Source organism: Balaenoptera borealis, assembly GCF_965194805.1.
Source record: "Balaenoptera borealis genome assembly, chromosome: 16".
Lineage (NCBI taxonomy): Eukaryota > Metazoa > Chordata > Mammalia > Artiodactyla > Balaenopteridae > Balaenoptera > Balaenoptera borealis.
In genome coordinates, this window is record NC_138872.1 from 50,742,382 (window position 1) to 50,758,274 (window position 15,893).

General features: G+C 60.2%; 2 protein-coding genes across 2 annotated transcripts; one reads left to right on the forward strand and one right to left on the reverse strand.

The window, feature by feature from the left end:
- Nucleotides 1-792: 792 nt before the first annotated feature.
- Nucleotides 793-9,772, reverse strand: LOC309613200 (uncharacterized protein). Its single transcript, XM_082359744.1, has 4 exons — nt 9,617-9,772; nt 5,685-5,796; nt 3,185-3,322; nt 793-2,695 (listed from the first exon to the last, which is right to left on the reverse strand). The coding sequence occupies exons 2-4, from the start codon at nt 5,752-5,754 to the stop codon at nt 2,502-2,504; spliced, it is 402 nt and encodes a 133-aa protein (XP_082215870.1). The 5' UTR covers nt 5,755-5,796; nt 9,617-9,772; the 3' UTR covers nt 793-2,501.
- Nucleotides 9,773-9,928: 156 nt separating this feature from the next.
- SOX8 (SRY-box transcription factor 8) lies at nt 9,929-15,028 on the forward strand. The gene is made up of 3 exons (XM_082359934.1): nt 9,929-10,531; nt 11,863-12,092; nt 12,800-15,028. Exons 1-3 carry the CDS (start codon nt 10,110-10,112, stop codon nt 13,537-13,539), a joined length of 1,392 nt encoding a protein of 463 aa, XP_082216060.1. The 5' UTR covers nt 9,929-10,109; the 3' UTR covers nt 13,540-15,028.
- The last annotated feature ends 865 nt before the right edge of the window (nt 15,029-15,893 follow it).

Sequence of the window (15,893 nt, forward strand, 5' to 3'; positions counted from 1 at the left end):
GAGCCCCTAGCAGGAAGTGTGTGCCCGAGGGCTCAAGCCTTGGGGAGACCTGGCCGTACCCTGCTTCTGGGTCCTTCCACAGGAACCCACAACCCACACCTACCCCCCATACCTGTTGTTGTCCGGGTGCCACGTTCGGGATGAGCCCACACAGCCACTTGGGAAGAGTGGGGAGAGTCCAGGGCCCCCAGCCCAAGCCTGCCTGAGCTTCCCTGGGTCCCCGCCTGGATGTGGGAGCTGCACAGGGGATGGAGGCAAGGAAGGATGGCTCTGCTGTCAGGTGTGACCCCGGGTGCTGCTTTTCAGGTGGGGACAGTTTTCACAAAGGGCCCTTTGTCCTCAGCTTCCCCTGGCTGGGGCTGCATTGTTCACCCCTGAGAAGGGCACAATGGGACATTGTGCAGAGCAGAAAGGGGCCCCTTGTCCAGCCTCCAACTCGATGGGCTCTGGGCTCCCTCCCTGGGTTAGCACAGGGTGGGCGAGGCCATCAGAGGGTCCACCGGGAGCTCATGTTCTCATGTCTCCTCCAGGGTCCTCCTTTGAGCTGACTGCAGAGGTCCAGTCCATCTGAGGGTCTAGAACCTTCACGGGAATGAACCCCATCGAGCAGGGCTTGGCCATGGAAAGGCTGGCCAGTGGCTCAGTTCGTGCCTGTTTCAGCCTGAATTTAATCAAAAGTGCACTGGTGTATTGTTCAGTCATAAAAAAGAGTCATATTGATACATTCTACAACATAGATGAACCTTGAAAACATATTCAGTGAGTGAAGCCAGACAGACACACAAAGCCACATATTGTACAATTCCATTTATATGAAACATCCAGAATAAGCAAATCCACAGAGACAGAAATTAGATCAGTGGTTCCCAGGGGCTGGGGGAGGGGGATGAGGAGTGACTGCTAACAGGGACAGGGTTTCCTTGTGGGGTGATGAAGATATTGTAGAACTAAATAGAGGTGATGCTTGCACAACATGGTGAATGTACTAAATGCTACTGAATTGTACACCTAAAAATACTTAATTTTATGCTATGTGAATTTCACCAAAATTAAAAAAAAAAAAATCTGCTCTGGTCCTTGTTTCAGAATCACCTAAAAAGGCATTGCTTTTACCTGTTGGAATAAGTCATGTCGTTTATACTTACAACTTCATTTAAACTTGTATCTTCATCTATGCTAGAGAGCAACTAACAGTTTTATTTATTTTTTTTATTTTTTAATTTTTAAAAATTTATTTATTTTATTTATTTATTTTTGGCTGCATTGGGTCTTCATTGCTGCATGTGGGCTTTCTCTAGTTGCGGCGAGCGGGGGCCACTCTTCATTGCGGTGCGCGGGCTTCTCATTGTGGTGTCTTCTCTTGTTGCAGAGCACGTGCTCTAGGCTCACCGGCTTCAGTAGTTGTGGCACATGGGCTCAGTAGTTATGGCTTGTGGGCTCTAGAGCGCAGGCTCAGTAGTTGTGGCGCACGGGCTTAGCTGCTCCACGGCATGTGGGATCTTCCCAGGCCAGGGCTCGAACCCGTGTCCCCTGCATTGGCAGGCGGATTCCCAACCACCGCACCACCAGGGAAGCCCAACTAACAGTTTTAAAATAATATTTAGACATGGGTACATCTTGTGCCCCACGAAGATGCCCCACTCTAAAACAAACCTCTTCTGCAAACCCCAAGCCGGAGGGCTGGGGCCTGGTGCTGGGTCGGGGCACCGAGATGCTTTCCTCTCGCCCCACCGCTCAGTGCCTGCATGCTGGGGTCTCTACGAAGCAGCTGTTCACCAACACCAGGAGCCTGGGGAAGGCTCCTGAACCTACATGTTCAAGCAAAAAACTATATGAAAACAAGCCAAGACACGGGAGAGGCCAGAGGTGCTGAGAGGAGGCCTGACCCCTCCGGGCTGGTTTCAAGAGACCTGGAGCTGAGCCCCACCTGGACAGAGCCAGAAAGGGCCAAGAAGGGGAGGGGAGGGGAGAAAGGGGTCTCCCCTGAGAGGAGCTATCAGCTCAAGATGGGCTAGTGTCCCAGGAACCCCTAGGTGGGCCCGCCTGCAGCTCCCCCAGCACGGCCCTGGAGCCGAGGCGCACAAGCTCACAGCTGGCGGCACTCCCAGCAGCTGCGGGACGGCTTCAGAGGAAGGAGCCCCGTGTCAGCACCTCGTCCAGCTGTCCCCGGGCACACGGGCCTGGCAGCCCCCACCGCATCAGGGTGATTGTCCCTGACGTGCCTTTGCAGCTGTCTCTGGCACCCACAGGAACCCAGCTTGGGCCCAAATCTAATCGTGCACCCTTCATTTACCCCAATTTTTCATGTCTTGACATCTGTTGATGGGGAGGGCAGGACCTGCTGGTGCTAACATCTGTCACTTTCTTCTGGAGGGGTGGTCAGTTTGGGCCGGCCCCACCCTGACTGTCCAGCGGCCAAAACCCCCTGGTGAGGCTGGCAGGTGTGGGAGGGGGTGGGTGAGCAGGTGCTGGCCATTTGCTGGTTGTTCTGGAACCATGACTCATGGACGGCTGTTCTGCTTGGCTCGCCCGTCTCCTGTCCCTGCACCTCGGTTCCGGGCCACGAGCACTCCTACCCCTGCTCCCCAGAAGGAGATGTGACCCTGTGTGGACCTGCAAGCTGGTGAGCCATGACTGCCAGGCAGAGTGGAAAGCAAATGATCCCAGTGCAGTGACATTCTCTGGTTGTAGAGCCCTATGGGGGAAAAGAGTGTACAGTTATGTTTTTCTCATGGAAGCATATTCTGAACTGGAAGAAGTCTTGAAAACTGCTGAGGTCACAATCAGGAGGCCTGTAGGTGAATTCGGCCCACAGAACTGTATCATTTACCAATCACCACGATAATGCCACGTAAGAAACAGCCTCAAAGCCACAAGTTGTTGTGTCGCTGGGCAGTGCTTCCCATCCAGCCTGGCTCAGGTATGCCTCTGCAGTCAGCTGAGGTCTGGGTAGCAGCAGGGCCCTGGCTGGCCATTAGGGCCTCTCTCCGGCCACCCACAGGCCGCATCACTCCTTACAGCCTCGCCCTCAACAGCTTCCACATTCCCCTCCCTGCCTGGCTCCTGAAGGCACCTGCATCCAAGACCCCTGATTTGGTCCAAACCTGGGGGGTGCTGAGGGCTGGGCTGGGGGAGCTTGTGCCCAATGCCATCCATCACCAGGTCTTACCTTCTTAAGACTCACCCGTGATTAAAGCAGACGATTCATTTCTGGAAAGAGAGGGCAGCATTGCTGTTACGGGTTCTCCTGTAGGACACCCAGTGGGCCTGACAGTGGGAGATGTGCTCAGAACTCTGCCAGCTTCGCATGATGGTGAGGTCACTGAGAAAATGCAGGACACATCAGGTGTTGTCTACGGCACACCCAGAATCCTATGGACATCAACTCACGCAGGTCTGGTGGGGCCCCCGGGACAGACAAGTACTCCAGACCCTCTGCTGCCCAGAGTAACCCCGTAACTTGCCCAAAGCTAGAGGCCACAGAGAACGGCATCAGAACCCGTGACCTGGAGACGCCCTCCTTTCTAGAACTCCAGCACCTTCTCGGGGGAGCCCCACAACTCCCTCCTGCCCCTTTCCACAGCCCAAGGGCAGGGGGCAGGGGCAGGGACCACCGTGCAGCCCCAGTTCACAAACCAGCTGGGAAACCTCCTTCCACACTTTATTGGAACGCTTTGCCGGCATAAGCTTCTACAGGGCAGAGGCCCTGTGAACGTCACCCACTGTCCCAGCACCAACACAGGTCTGGCCTGGAAGCCCCAAAAGTGTTTTCAGAATGAGCTACAGAATACAGAACGCTTACTTCCCCCAACCCGATCTAGTCTAATGGACCTGCACAGCGGCCATGGGGGGCTCTCCATCTCATCGTGGTCACAGGGAATGTTGAAAGCTGCCAGAAATTGCTTCTAACCGCTCGGGTTAATTCATTACTGTACTTCCAGATAACGCGCAGGGGTCACATGATCAAGAGCTTTCAGAGCTGGCTCATCCAGGCCACTCCGGCACCCACCTCCACACAGCCAGCTCAGGGCCCCTCTGTCCAAGGGAATGGAGAGGGAGAAGCAGGCCCCCAGCCATCAGGAGGCTCTAATATACCTGCCCCCGGGGTGCCAGCTACCTCCTCTGATGACCTGCCAGGCTCCTGCTTGCACCTGGCCAAGGAGCCCGTTCCTTCTCAAACCAACACCAGGTGACTGGGTGGGAATCACCAGTTTGAGTGGCAAAGTTGGCCCATATCTTGAAGTCCTCAGGTCCTGGGGCTCGGGAGCAGGTGGCTGACTGTCCTGTTCTACACACGCCATGTCCCAAGAGGAAGGAGACGTTGGGGTTTGCAGCCGAGGAGGCTGGGTTTGCTCTTGCCAGCGGCTGCCCCTCCAGCTCCCCGTGCCAGGCCCAGAGGGACCAAGGGACCCACGAAGAGAAGACCAGGAGTTTCCTGCACCTCTGCCCCAGCCCATCGCCCCCAGAGGCAAAGCTTTGCCACACCCATGTCTGAGCTCCTGCAGGCTGGCTCTCACCTCACTGCAGAAGAACCCCAATGTGCCCTCCTGAGAGCATCTTAATTAAACCTCCTACTCTGTGTTCAGAAAAACAAGTACCTGGGAGACCTGGGTGGAAATCTTTTGACAGTGTGTGTTTTAACTTGCCTTTGACACTAGTGGGTCTCTAGAAACTTCCACTGTGGTAGAGGCAGCCAGGTCCCTGCCGGCCGGAGCCCCTTATTCGGAAAGGGATTTTCTCTGTGACGTGTCTACTTCCAGCCATGTTGGCCCGTCCCAGTCACACTTTGAGGGGTTCAACTTGGACAAGAGGCCTCGTTTAATCTGAAAGCCAAGATTGGAAGGACAAGCATAGCTCTTGGCAGCCTGTTTGGGCTCAGAAAGCTGATTTTCTGAAGTGAGAATCAGCTTCAACGTCCTGGGTCCCCTCCTGCAGGGGGGCTGAGAAAGTCTCTCCCGGCCCCATCGCTGGGGTCCAGGGAGCGAAGGCCCAGAATGAGAGTGGGGTCTGGGAGTTCAGGAGACTGAAGAAGACCCAACATGAGGGTGGAGTCCAGGGCCCAGGGGAGTGAGGGCCCAGCATGGGGCTGGGGGTCCAGGGACCCAGGAGTCTGGTAGCACGCAGAGCCCTTCTGCAGGGACAAGGAATGGAATTTACTGGCTGACGGGGGAGCCAGAGGAAGGCACACCCCGATGCCGAAATGCTAACGCCTCAGCACTCAGTTGCTCTGTGGAAGACGCTGCTGGTGCCTGGCCTGGACCCCTTGGTGCTCCCTGTACCCCCAGGACCCTGCCTGGAGACATTTTTGGCTGCAGAATCACCCTCTTCCCGCAGTCAAAGAGACCTAATGGCTGCTGGTGGAGTCAGCTCCAAGCCCACTGGCAGGAGAGAGATGGATGGGCACAGCCGGAGGCTCGGGGACCACTACCAGGAGGGGGTGAGTGGAGGCCAGAGCAGAGACCACAGCTGTTCCGACACATCTGTGCACACACATCTCACTGGGCAGACAATGTGCTTTGGGGTCCTTGGGTTAAGCACTGCCCCCTCCCCAGAGAAGAACAGCCACAGCAGGGGGTCCCACCGGCAGTCAGCAGTCACCCCCAGGCAGTATGGGTTTACTTATCAGGAGGCCTTAGAGCTGATGAAAAGGTGCAGAGGGACAGCCTTGAGCAGGTTCTCCCTACCTGGAGGCGGGGAGGCATCCTGAGGAGGTGTCCACTGGAAGCGGTGACAGGGCTCAGGAGCAAGCTGCATGGGACCAGCACCTGCCACGGGTTGGCCCCCAACACCCTGGCCCTGCGGGCAGAGAGGGGAGGAATCCGGGCGTGATCTTCCAGTGTCCTCTGCACAGGACAAGGAACAGCTACGGCCAGCTCCCGACGGGATATTAGCCCAACCAAGGAGCCGGCTTCCACCCAAACCAGAGCTTCCACACCAGCTGGCAACTATGTTGGGGAGGGGAGTTTCAGCAAAAGGTTTGGCCCAGAGCCCCGAGAGTCTGTTACCGGGGGATGCTGGACCCCTGGCACCCTTGGGAGCCCCCTCTCTTCTCTCTCTGGAGACCTGGTGGGCCAGGACGAGGCTGCCTTTATGGGGCCTCTGCTCAGAGCTGTCCCTTCATCTTTGGCCTGGAAGTTTGGTTCTGCAGACCGGCCAGTAATTAAAAGTACCAATTAATCCCCGAGGTTGAGCCGGGGTTCCCAGGATGTGATGCCAACTGCCTCAGGCTGGCTTGCCAAGAGGCCCAGGCCAGGGCTGCGGACACACAGGGGACACATCGGCCAGGGGCTCATGGGCCCACATGACCTGCTCCCAAGGCGTTTCTCTTAAAGACTGTACCAACTACAGACATGGCCGCCCTGACTGTCTGAGAGAAGAGCCAGGCAGAGGACGGGCAGAGGATGGGCAGGTGTCCTTCTCCGTGGTGATCTGGCCCTCAGCAGCCCCTTCACACGGACTTCCCGAGCCGGCCTAGAAGCCAACAAGTGGATGGGCTGGGGGGTGTCTCTGCACCTGGAAGAGGTTTCCCTGGAGCTCTCCAGCCCTCCACTGGCCAGGTCTCATAGGCACGGGGGGTGCCTGGCAGCCCACACCTCCTTCTTTGCAGGTCCCCTTGGAGCCTCTGCCAGGGGTGTGGGTCTAGAAACCTTGCCTACATCAGCTTTCCCACGTCCCAGGCTGATAGTCCCGGGGAAGGTACCTGGTCCAAACTTGGCCAATCAGATCATCTCCCTGAAACTGCAGAGCCCACAGATGAAGGTAGAGGCATGTGGACTGGGGTGGGTGGGGACAGAAAGGAAGAGCTCAGAGAAGAGGGGAGCCAGGGGTGGACTGAGAGCCGCCCCTCAGCCTCACTCTGTTCTCAGATAACCTGTGCTCTTTGCTGCCACAGAGCCTTTGCACATGCTCCCCCCCCGCCCCCGGCCATGCTCTTTCCTCTCTCTTCGATTGGTCAGAAGTGTCAGGCCCCAACTTGTCACCTCCTCAAAGCCGCCTTCCTGGACCACCCCACCACCACCACCCCCTGCTGCCCATGGTGAATGTCTCAGCCCCTTGGTGTGTTCACTTTTGGCCCCCTCCTCAAACGCCAGCATCTTCTAGGCTAGGATGGTGTAGTGTGGTTCTGTGCTGTGTTGCCCAGAAAAGCCCCGGCACACAGTGGGCACTTCATCAGTACTGGTAAACACAGGAACTAACTGTGGCCACCACCTCCTCTGAAGGCTACGTCCTGGTGTCCACTCAGGGGCTGCCTAGCAGATGAGGATATGAATCGAGGTCAGCACTAATGGGTGGGGCCGGATAGCACATGGCAAATTTTACAGCCTTCAAGACCACGAGGGAGCTTTGGGGCACTTCTGGGTGCCACCCTCCGTGTCAGCAGCCAGCCTGAGCCAAGCCCTGGCAGGGATCTGCCTGCCCATCCCCTGGGAATGGTGGCCTGCACATATATGACAGAAGCTGCCCACCAGGACGCCATCAGTCCCTGGGGTGGTCACTGCAGCCCGGTAGAGCTGAAGGTGGGGCCTAGGACCGCACATGTCACACACTGTGACCTGGATCTGGCACTGGACTCTCCTAGCTCAGCCTCTTTTCCTCCAAGGGTCCCAGCGATTACCTGACTGTGTCCTAGGGGACATAGCTGTGTGGTGCCCCACCATGGGTCAGTGGGGAGCGGGGAGAGGCTGCCCTGCCCAGTGTACCCAATGCAACCTGTGCTCCATTTTCCCTGGCAAAGCAGAGCTCTTCATGGAAACGCAGACCTGGTGCCCAACGGCACGCCCAGTGCAGGGAGGGGTGGGATCTGATCCCCAGGACAGGGTTGGAGTCAGGACAGTTTGGGCCAGGTCTGTCATCCTTGCCTCCTTCCCCCCACTTTAATCCTGAATTTATTTGCATGGGTCCCTATGGGCCAGGAAGTCCGGTGGATGCCCCTAGGGAAGCCCTCACTTGGGCCTCCCTGGTGTCCTCCGACTGCAGGGTGGGACTCCAAGAGGAGGGCAGGACCTCCGAAGAGAAGCCACCGCAGACCAGCGGGAAGGATGTTCCTGGCAAGTGACCTTGCAAAGGCAGGCAGATGACAGGAGGGGAGGCAAGGGAACAGGCCACTCTGGAGGCCAGCTCTCCCGCTGGTATCAGGGCGTCCTCCCAGCACACTGTTTCGCCTTACAGCAAGGCTCCTCATGGTGCTTTCCTGGAAGATTGGAGGTTGGGTTCCCTGACCTGGGCCAGGGGGGTAGCCCTTCCATCACCCGAAGGTGGTGGGGAACAGGGCAGCCTGGGCGCTGGCCCCTGCCTCTTAGGCCCTGTGCCAGCTGTTCCAGATGCAAGGCTGCGGGGGTCCCGGGCATCCCCGGCATCCCCCAGAACCCACTCGACGTCTGGCAGAAACTGGCTCCAAGGCCTAACCAAGGAGTTCACAGCCCAGGCGATGGCGCACTCAGTTGCAAACTGGCTGGAGCCCTGTCTCACGTGTGGGGGCGGGGTGAGGGCAGGAGGCTCTCCCTGCGAGGTCAGAGCCTTGGTGGCAGCCCCTGGGTTGGTAAAAGCACGTAGGGGAGACTCTTCAGCTTTGGTGTTTTCTGCTAACAGACCCGCCCCTTCTACTCCTTAGGCTGCCCTGGCCACTCGCCCGGGAATCCATGACTCGGCAGGAGGTGCGTGGTTGGGGAACTGGGCGCCCTAGACTAGGGTCACCCGGGTCACAAGGTCGGAGACGCGCGTGTTCCGAGTTGGCTGTCTTGGGTGGTGGGGGAGTCTGGCGAAGTTCTGGGCGGCCGGGCCGTCGCCTCTCGGCGGGTTTGGCGAAAGAATCCGAGCCGCCCTCCGGGACCGCCGGGCCCACGGCCAACTCGCGGGGGCGGCCTCGGGCGGGGACTCGGAGCCGCGGCCCGGCGCTTGCCTCCGGGGAAATGTCCCCTCTCCGACCCCGCCGCCCCCAACAGGGCGGCACACCCCGCCCCCTTCTCTCCTTGGCTGGCGCGCCCACCTCCTCCACTCCAGGCGCCCGGAGCGGCCTCCGCCTCCGCCAGACCACCCAGGACCGCCCCGCCGGACGGCCTCGGTGCCCCCAACCCCCGGGTCACGCCCGGAAGGCCCTGGGCCCCCGCGTCCGGCCACGCCATCCGCCGGGCCGCCCTAGGGACTCAACATTTAGGGTCAGCCCAGGCCCCGCCCAGCGCTCCCGCCCCCTTCGGCTGCCGCGGCTCCTGCGGCAGCGCCCCCGCCGCACTTTGCACGCCCGGACGGGATCAGGGTCCTGGGATCGCCCAGCTCCGAGCCGTGGCCCCTGGGCGCGCCGTTACCTGGACGTGCGCGGCGTGCAGACTGGCGCGCGGGAGGCTCCTGCACGTCGCGCCGGCCCTGCGGGCGGGGAGCCGACCCCCCGCCCTGGGCCGCAGGCTGGCAGCAGTTGACCCCGGCGCCTCTGGGCTGTGGGCAAGACATCGGGGCTCAACGCAAGCTGTGGGGGAGGCTCTTGAGGACCCGCCTCCTTGCGCAGCGGGAGGCCGAGGCTGGGTAATGGGACCGGGGCCCGGACGCACAGGAGCAGCTATGAGCCAGCAGAGGGAGCGCAGCGGAGAACCCCAGCAGGCAAAGGGCACCCCGGAGCGCCCACCTCTACCCGTCTCTGCCCCGTTTTTCCTTCCCGCCCCTCCTGGAAGGGGGGCCCGCGGCGTGCTACACAGCCCGGGATCCGGTCCTCGGCTGCCGGGCGCGCCGGCCCCACGTGGTGCGGCGCCAGGCGGGATGGGAGGGGGCGCAGGGGGAACTGCGGCGCTTTCTTTAAGGTGGGGGGAGGGGGCGGGGGGCGGCCAAGCTCCGCCCCCGGTGGCAGTGGGTTGCGCGCCGGCCAATGGGGAGCCGGGCGGGGGGAGGAGCCTTGTGGCCGCCGCTTAAAGAAACTTGTTGCGGTGTAGCCCAGCGGGGACTGAGCTCCGGCGGCGGCGGCGGCGGCGGCGGCGGCGGCAGCAAGAGGGCTGGGGTTGGGAGGCTGCGGGACGCGGGTCGGGCCACCGCGCGACAACTTCGGGTCCCAGAGAGGCTGCAGCGCAGCCGGGCATCGGACTCGGTGCACCTCCCTGGTGCGCGCTTCTCCGCGCGCGGCCCCGATGCTGGACATGAGCGAGATCCGCGCCCAGCCGCCCTGCAGCCCATCTGGCACTGCTAGCTCCATGTCGCACGTGGAAGACTCGGACTCGGACGCGCCGCCGTCGCCTGCCGGTTCCGAGGGTCTGGGCCGTGCGGCGGGCGCGGGGGGCGGCGGCCGGGGCGACGCAGCCGAGGCGGCGGACGAGCGCTTTCCCGCCTGCATCCGCGACGCCGTGTCGCAGGTGCTCAAGGGCTACGACTGGAGCCTGGTGCCCATGCCGGTGCGAGGCGGCGGCGGCGGTGCGCTCAAGGCCAAGCCGCACGTGAAGCGGCCCATGAACGCCTTCATGGTGTGGGCGCAAGCAGCGCGCCGCAAGCTGGCGGATCAGTACCCGCACCTGCACAACGCCGAACTCAGCAAGACGCTGGGCAAGCTGTGGCGGTGAGTGCACTGTCCCCAGGCCGGGGCGGGGAGCGGGTCCTGGGGTGCGTGGAGCTGGGCGGTGGCGCAGCGCCCGGCCTCGGCCCTGCTCCCAGTGGCTGTTCCCAGGGCGAGTCGTAGTGGAAAAACCCGATCTGGCCAGACGGATGGGACGCGGGGTACAGGACGGCCTGGGCACGCAGAGGGCAGCAGGAGCAGTGTGCAGCCCCTAGCACATTCCCTGAGCCCAGAAACAGCCTTCTCTAGGCAGTGAATGGCAGGCCGAGTTGGGGACGCCAGCTGTGAGTGGCCGCAGAGCCTGGAGGCTTGTCCCTCCCAGAGGAAAGTGGCCTCTTTCTGGAAGCAGGACACAACTCTCTGGAGGTGCCCTCTCCTTGGAAAGGACTCCCCGACCACCCTGTGGAGGGAGTCCAGAAGGCAGATGGAATGGTGTGTGTTTGCCCCACCGGCACCTTCGGCACCTTCCCCACAGCTTCTCCCAATGCTCTGCCACCTCTGCACCCTCACCAGGGAAGGAGGGGGATGGAGGGGGTGTTGAGCACTGGTGTGCACTTTGGTGTGATGAGGCTGGCCATTTTGCAGAAAGTAGGACGGCAAGCAGTGGGCAGCAGTGACAGGGTTGCTGCTTGGGACAGCCCATCCCCACCAAACGCTCTCTGCTGGGGTTTAAAGTGAATGGCTCTGGGTCCAGGGCGCTGGTCTCCTTTCCTGCTCCTCACCTCATGAGTGGGCACTCAAAGCTTGTGTTTATGTCTTCTGTGCTCCGGCCTCTGTCCAGTCGGGGTGCTATGGACCCATGGCAGCCCCGTGCCTCTGTATCCCTAGACCCTGTCCTGCAGGCAGACATGAGCTTCTGGAAGGGTATGGGGGGCCGGTGTGTGTTCTGTGCCTCAGCGAGGACCACTGGGTTTTGCCAGTGTTTCTGGAAGTCTGGGAAGCCCAGCTGCCCACAGAGTCCCGGCTTGGTTCCCGGAAGCCTCCCTTTGTCCACAGTGTATTCTCAGCTGGGTCCTAGCCTCTTCACCCACCTGCCTTAGAAAGTCCCAAAGGGAGGGGACAGGTTCAGGGAGGGGGGAAGTCAGAGGAGGAAGATGGAAGCCGGAAGGTTTGGGTCTTATTCTGGCTTGTTCCTCTGACCTCACCTAATGCCCTCACCCCCGGCTTGATCCCTCCTGTCCTCAGAGAAGGGGAGCACCTGCCTGGTGCCCACCAGGTCGCGGGCATGCCCTCGGGCTTCCCTGGTCCTCCCCAGTGCCTCACCTGATGCGCGGGCCAACCCCTGGGGTGGTGCCGGCCCCCTCGTCATCCTGCTCCTGCCCTTTGCCCTGCAGCTTGCTGAGTGAGAGTGAGAAGCGCCCCTTCGTGGAGGAGGCAGAGAGGCTGCGGGTCCAGCACAAGAAGGACCACCCAGATTACAAGTACCAGCCGCGCCGGAGGAAGAGCGTGAAGACTGGCCAGAGCGACTCAGACTCAGGCGCCGAGCTGGGCCACCACCCGGGCGGTGCCGTCTACAAGACTGACGCCGGCCTCGGTGACGCACACCACCACGGTGACCACACAGGTGGGCTCCTGGGGGTGGGAGCAGGGGCTCACTCTCGGGGCAGGCGCCTTCAAGAGAACCAAACCTTCCCCGGGTACCCGGGAAAAGGCCCCATAGCCCCAAAAGGCAGCTGTTTCTGATGCCCACGGGGGACTGCTTAGTCCCCTCTGAGACTGAGGGCCTGATAGCTTGCCCTGGTCCAGCGCCCTGTGACCTGGGTGTTTTCTGTCCTTCCCGAAGGCGTTTCTGCTCCGCTGGCCTTTTTGCTGCTTCTGACCTAGGATTCACTCATGCCACCGGCCTGGTGGTTAGCAGCCCAGTTTCAGGATTAGACTGACCCGGGTGGAATCCCGGCCAGCTGAGCAGTCTTAGTCACGCTGGCTACAGCCACGGGCCTGGGGAGATAGGTTTTGTGTGGACTGTGTTGTTGCCGTGGGCGAGGGGCTGGGCACTTCCTCTCCTCCCCACCCCTCCAGCTTGCTCTTCACCATGGGGCCTCCCTGGCCCCAGGTCTTCCCCTAGAACAGCGCTTAACGGAATTTCCTCGGCCGAGGAGTGAGGTCTAGTTCTGGCTTTGCTGGAATTTCTGGGAAATGTACAGGAACAAAAAGCCGTTGATTCCTACCTGCGGCAGTTAGCGGGGCTGGTTTTCCTCCTGTGTGCACGTCACCAGCCTGGCTGCCCCCTACAGAAGGGGCATTCATCCCTGAAATGTGCTCTGTCCCCAGGGCAGACCCATGGGCCGCCCACCCCCCCCACCACCCCCAAGACTGACCTGCACCACGGGGGCAAGCAGGAGCTGAAGCTGGAAGGCCGCCGCCTGGTGGACAGCGGGCGCCAGAACATCGACTTCAGCAACGTGGACATCTCTGAGCTGAGCAGTGAGGTCATCGGAAACATGGACACCTTTGACGTCCACGAGTTCGACCAGTACCTGCCCCTCAACGGCCACTCAGCCCTGCCCACAGAGACGGGCCAGCCCGCGGCCGCCAGCTCCTACGGAGGCACCTCCTACTCACACTCCGGGGCGGGTGGCATCGGGGCGTCCCCCGTGTGGGCCCACAAGGGAGCCCCGTCGGCCTCTGCGTCGCCCACTGAGGCAGGGCCCCCGAGGCCGCACATCAAGACGGAGCAGCTGAGCCCCGGCCACTACAGCGACCAGTCGCACGGCTCTCCGGGGCACACCGACTACAGCTCCTACAGCGCTCAGGCCAGTGTCACCACGGCCGCCTCCGCCGCGGCCGCCAGCTCCTTCACCAGCTCACAGTGCGACTACACCGACCTGCAGGCCCCCAACTACTACGGCCCTTACCCCGGCTACCCATCTGGCCTCTACCAGTACCCCTACTTCCACTCGCCCCGCCGACCCTACGCCTCGCCCCTGCTCGGTGGCCTCTCCGTGCCGCCTGCCCACAGCCCCCCCAGTAACTGGGAGCAGCCTGTGTACACCACCCTGACCAGACCCTGAGGGTGCAGCCGCGTGGACGGGCTGCGGCCGAGGACAACCTTGATCTCGGCAAAGATAGACCTCCGAGGGCTTCCAGAAGGTGTGTGACGTGGGGAGGAGCCGCGGCTCCGTCAAGTGCCTGCTGAGGTCCACGGGAAGCCAGGCTTTGTAAACGAGTCCCCTCTGCTTCCAGACTTCCAAACTCCCGTCCATGGACAAAGCCCTCCTTCCCTTCTCTCTCTCTTTTTGCGGGGACTGCGACTCTGACGGACAGTCACTGGGTCCCTCTTCTGAGCAGACGCCAGCGTCTGGGTTTTGCATCTCAGTGTCTGCAAAGCAGCAGCCACAGCACAAAGGACAAAAGGAGGGAAGAAGTGTGGGGTCCCCAGGCCACCCGTGTTCCGAGGTCCTGGCCAGCCTCGGCGCTGAGAACTCCCCAGGACCAATGGATGACGTTCCTGAGGCCGGTAATCACCCGTCACCCACAGCCTGGCGGGGATGTGTCCGCGGGAGCACCTCTCGGGACCAGCCCTTTAGACCTGAGGTGTTCCTTGTAGTTAGGGTTCTTCCGAGCAAGGTTTGGCTGTGATTAACACTTCTCTCTTTTTATTTTATTTTTTAAATTTTTATTTTTGAAGCTTCAATGTGTTTGATTTGTTTTGAAAGCTGTTAAAATGTATTTATGTTCTGTATTATTTTATCTTTAATTAATGAAGTAATCTGTGCAGAGAGCAGAATTTAAGACAAAACGGAAGCCGCAGAGCTGAGGGTGAAGGCCGGGGGTGGAGGCAGATGGGGTGGGGCCCTTGCTCCAGGCATTTGGGAGCCTGGCTGTTTGGGAGGCATCAGGCAGAGCCCCAGCTCCAGGCCCCCTGGAGGTGGCCGGAACCCCGAGGCAGGAGAAGGGATTTGTCTTGTGGTGTCTCTGATCAGCTTGGGGTGCCCCTGGCACCCGGCATTAAGAAGGTTTAGAAGGCAGGGTCGCTGAATTTCATTCCTGCTCACAACCGTGCCAAGTGGTGGAGGCGGGAATTTCCTGGGACGTGGTGGCTCCAGAAATGCATTAATCTCGGGTCTTAGGAACCAGGCGCCACCTACAAGCTGTGAAACTAAAACCTCCACTAAGCGCTTTTAGATTCTTAGTTTTAGAAGAATAATACCTGATTTCCCTGTCCTGCTTCCTCTGTGTGCTGAGCGATGATAACCGCCTACTTCATGGAAAATTGTGCCTTTAAAACTTTGTAAATTTAAGTACATCTGAGATGTTGCTTCTTTTTACTTTTTCTACTTTTTCCTACCATTTTCTAGAAAAAAATTTTTTGTTTTGCATATCTCTTCCTGGGGGTGGGGGCAGGGAACTACAGCAAACTCATTTTTATGCAATCTATTTTTCGGTGTCAAGTTTGGACTTTCGCTGTCACTTACCTGCTGTGTTTCGCTACTTTCTGACCAAGCAATGCTAACTTTTGTACAGATCAATTTGATAAAATTAAAAAATGCTTTTTATCTACGTGGGCTGCATTTTGTGTGTTGCTTTCCATAAGCGTGGGGGCTGTGGGTCTCCGAGACCATGGGGATCCTGTTTTGAAGGGGCTTGGCCAAGGCAGGAGTGGGCTCTGTGAGGGTTAACCCCAGGCTCCCCGGGGGGAGGGGCCGGCTGGCCAGACCACCCTCCCTCTTGGGTGCTGCATCTGAATTTGAAAAGGATAGATCTCAGAAGCCTCCAGGAAGCCGGGGATGCATCTTCCTCCTGGTGTGTGTTGCGGGGCGGGGGAACCTCCCCAGTGGGCAAAATGGGTCCAGATGGGCCAGATTTGGGCCGTGCTTTCCTCCCAGGCGAATCCCAGAGCTGGTTTCTGGGTGGCTGACGACATTTTTCGGGCACTGGCTCAGAGCCAGGCTGGGAGCTGGATAAAAGCCGCCCTGCAGGCCCCGGGGCAGGACTGTCTGGTTGGCAGAAAGGGTTTCTAGGAAGAAACGGTTGTGGGAGCGACAGCAAGCGAGGGGCAGCCTCACTTCCCGGCTGGGCCTCCCCAGCACACGGGCCTAGGGGCACCCACCTCTGAGCTGTGCAGATGCATCTGGGGGTGAGAGGAAGATTATGCTTCTCAAGAGAACCCAGATACGCAAGGCAGCTGCCTATGCAATTTTAATGGGGTGGCCTGGGTATGGGGCCACGCACCCATCCCCTCGCCTGCCCAGCCGCTCGCGTGGCTGCAATCCAGGGCGCGTCCCTCACCCCGCACTGGGGAGCCACATCCAGGGCCTGCCAAGAGCAGCGTTTGGGAAGAGCTGCCCAGATTTATGAGGGTTCGTGAGACCAGTGTGTGCCAAGCTTCCCCAGTGAGGCGGGTCTGGGGTGGGGGGATGTAGAC

Excerpts from the sequence above, each read along its gene's own strand:
- SOX8 (XM_082359934.1), top strand. The coding sequence starts at position 10,110 with ATGCTGGACATGAGCGAGATCCGCGCCCAGCCGCCCTGCAGCCCATCT. Across the intron at positions 10,532-11,862 it reads ACGCTGGGCAAGCTGTGGCG|CTTGCTGAGTGAGAGTGAGA; the intron begins GTGAGTGCACTG and ends TTTGCCCTGCAG. Across the intron at positions 12,093-12,799 it reads CCACCACGGTGACCACACAG|GGCAGACCCATGGGCCGCCC; the intron begins GTGGGCTCCTGG and ends CTCTGTCCCCAG.
- LOC309613200 (XM_082359744.1), bottom strand. The coding sequence starts at position 5,754 with ATGCAGCTTGCTCCTGAGCCCTGTCACCGCTTCCAGTGGACACCTCCT. Across the intron at positions 3,323-5,684 it reads GGATGCCTCCCCGCCTCCAG|TGACCTCACCATCATGCGAA; the intron begins GTAGGGAGAACC and ends GCATTTTCTCAG. Across the intron at positions 2,696-3,184 it reads ATCGTCTGCTTTAATCACGG|GGCTCTACAACCAGAGAATG; the intron begins GTGAGTCTTAAG and ends TTTCCCCCATAG.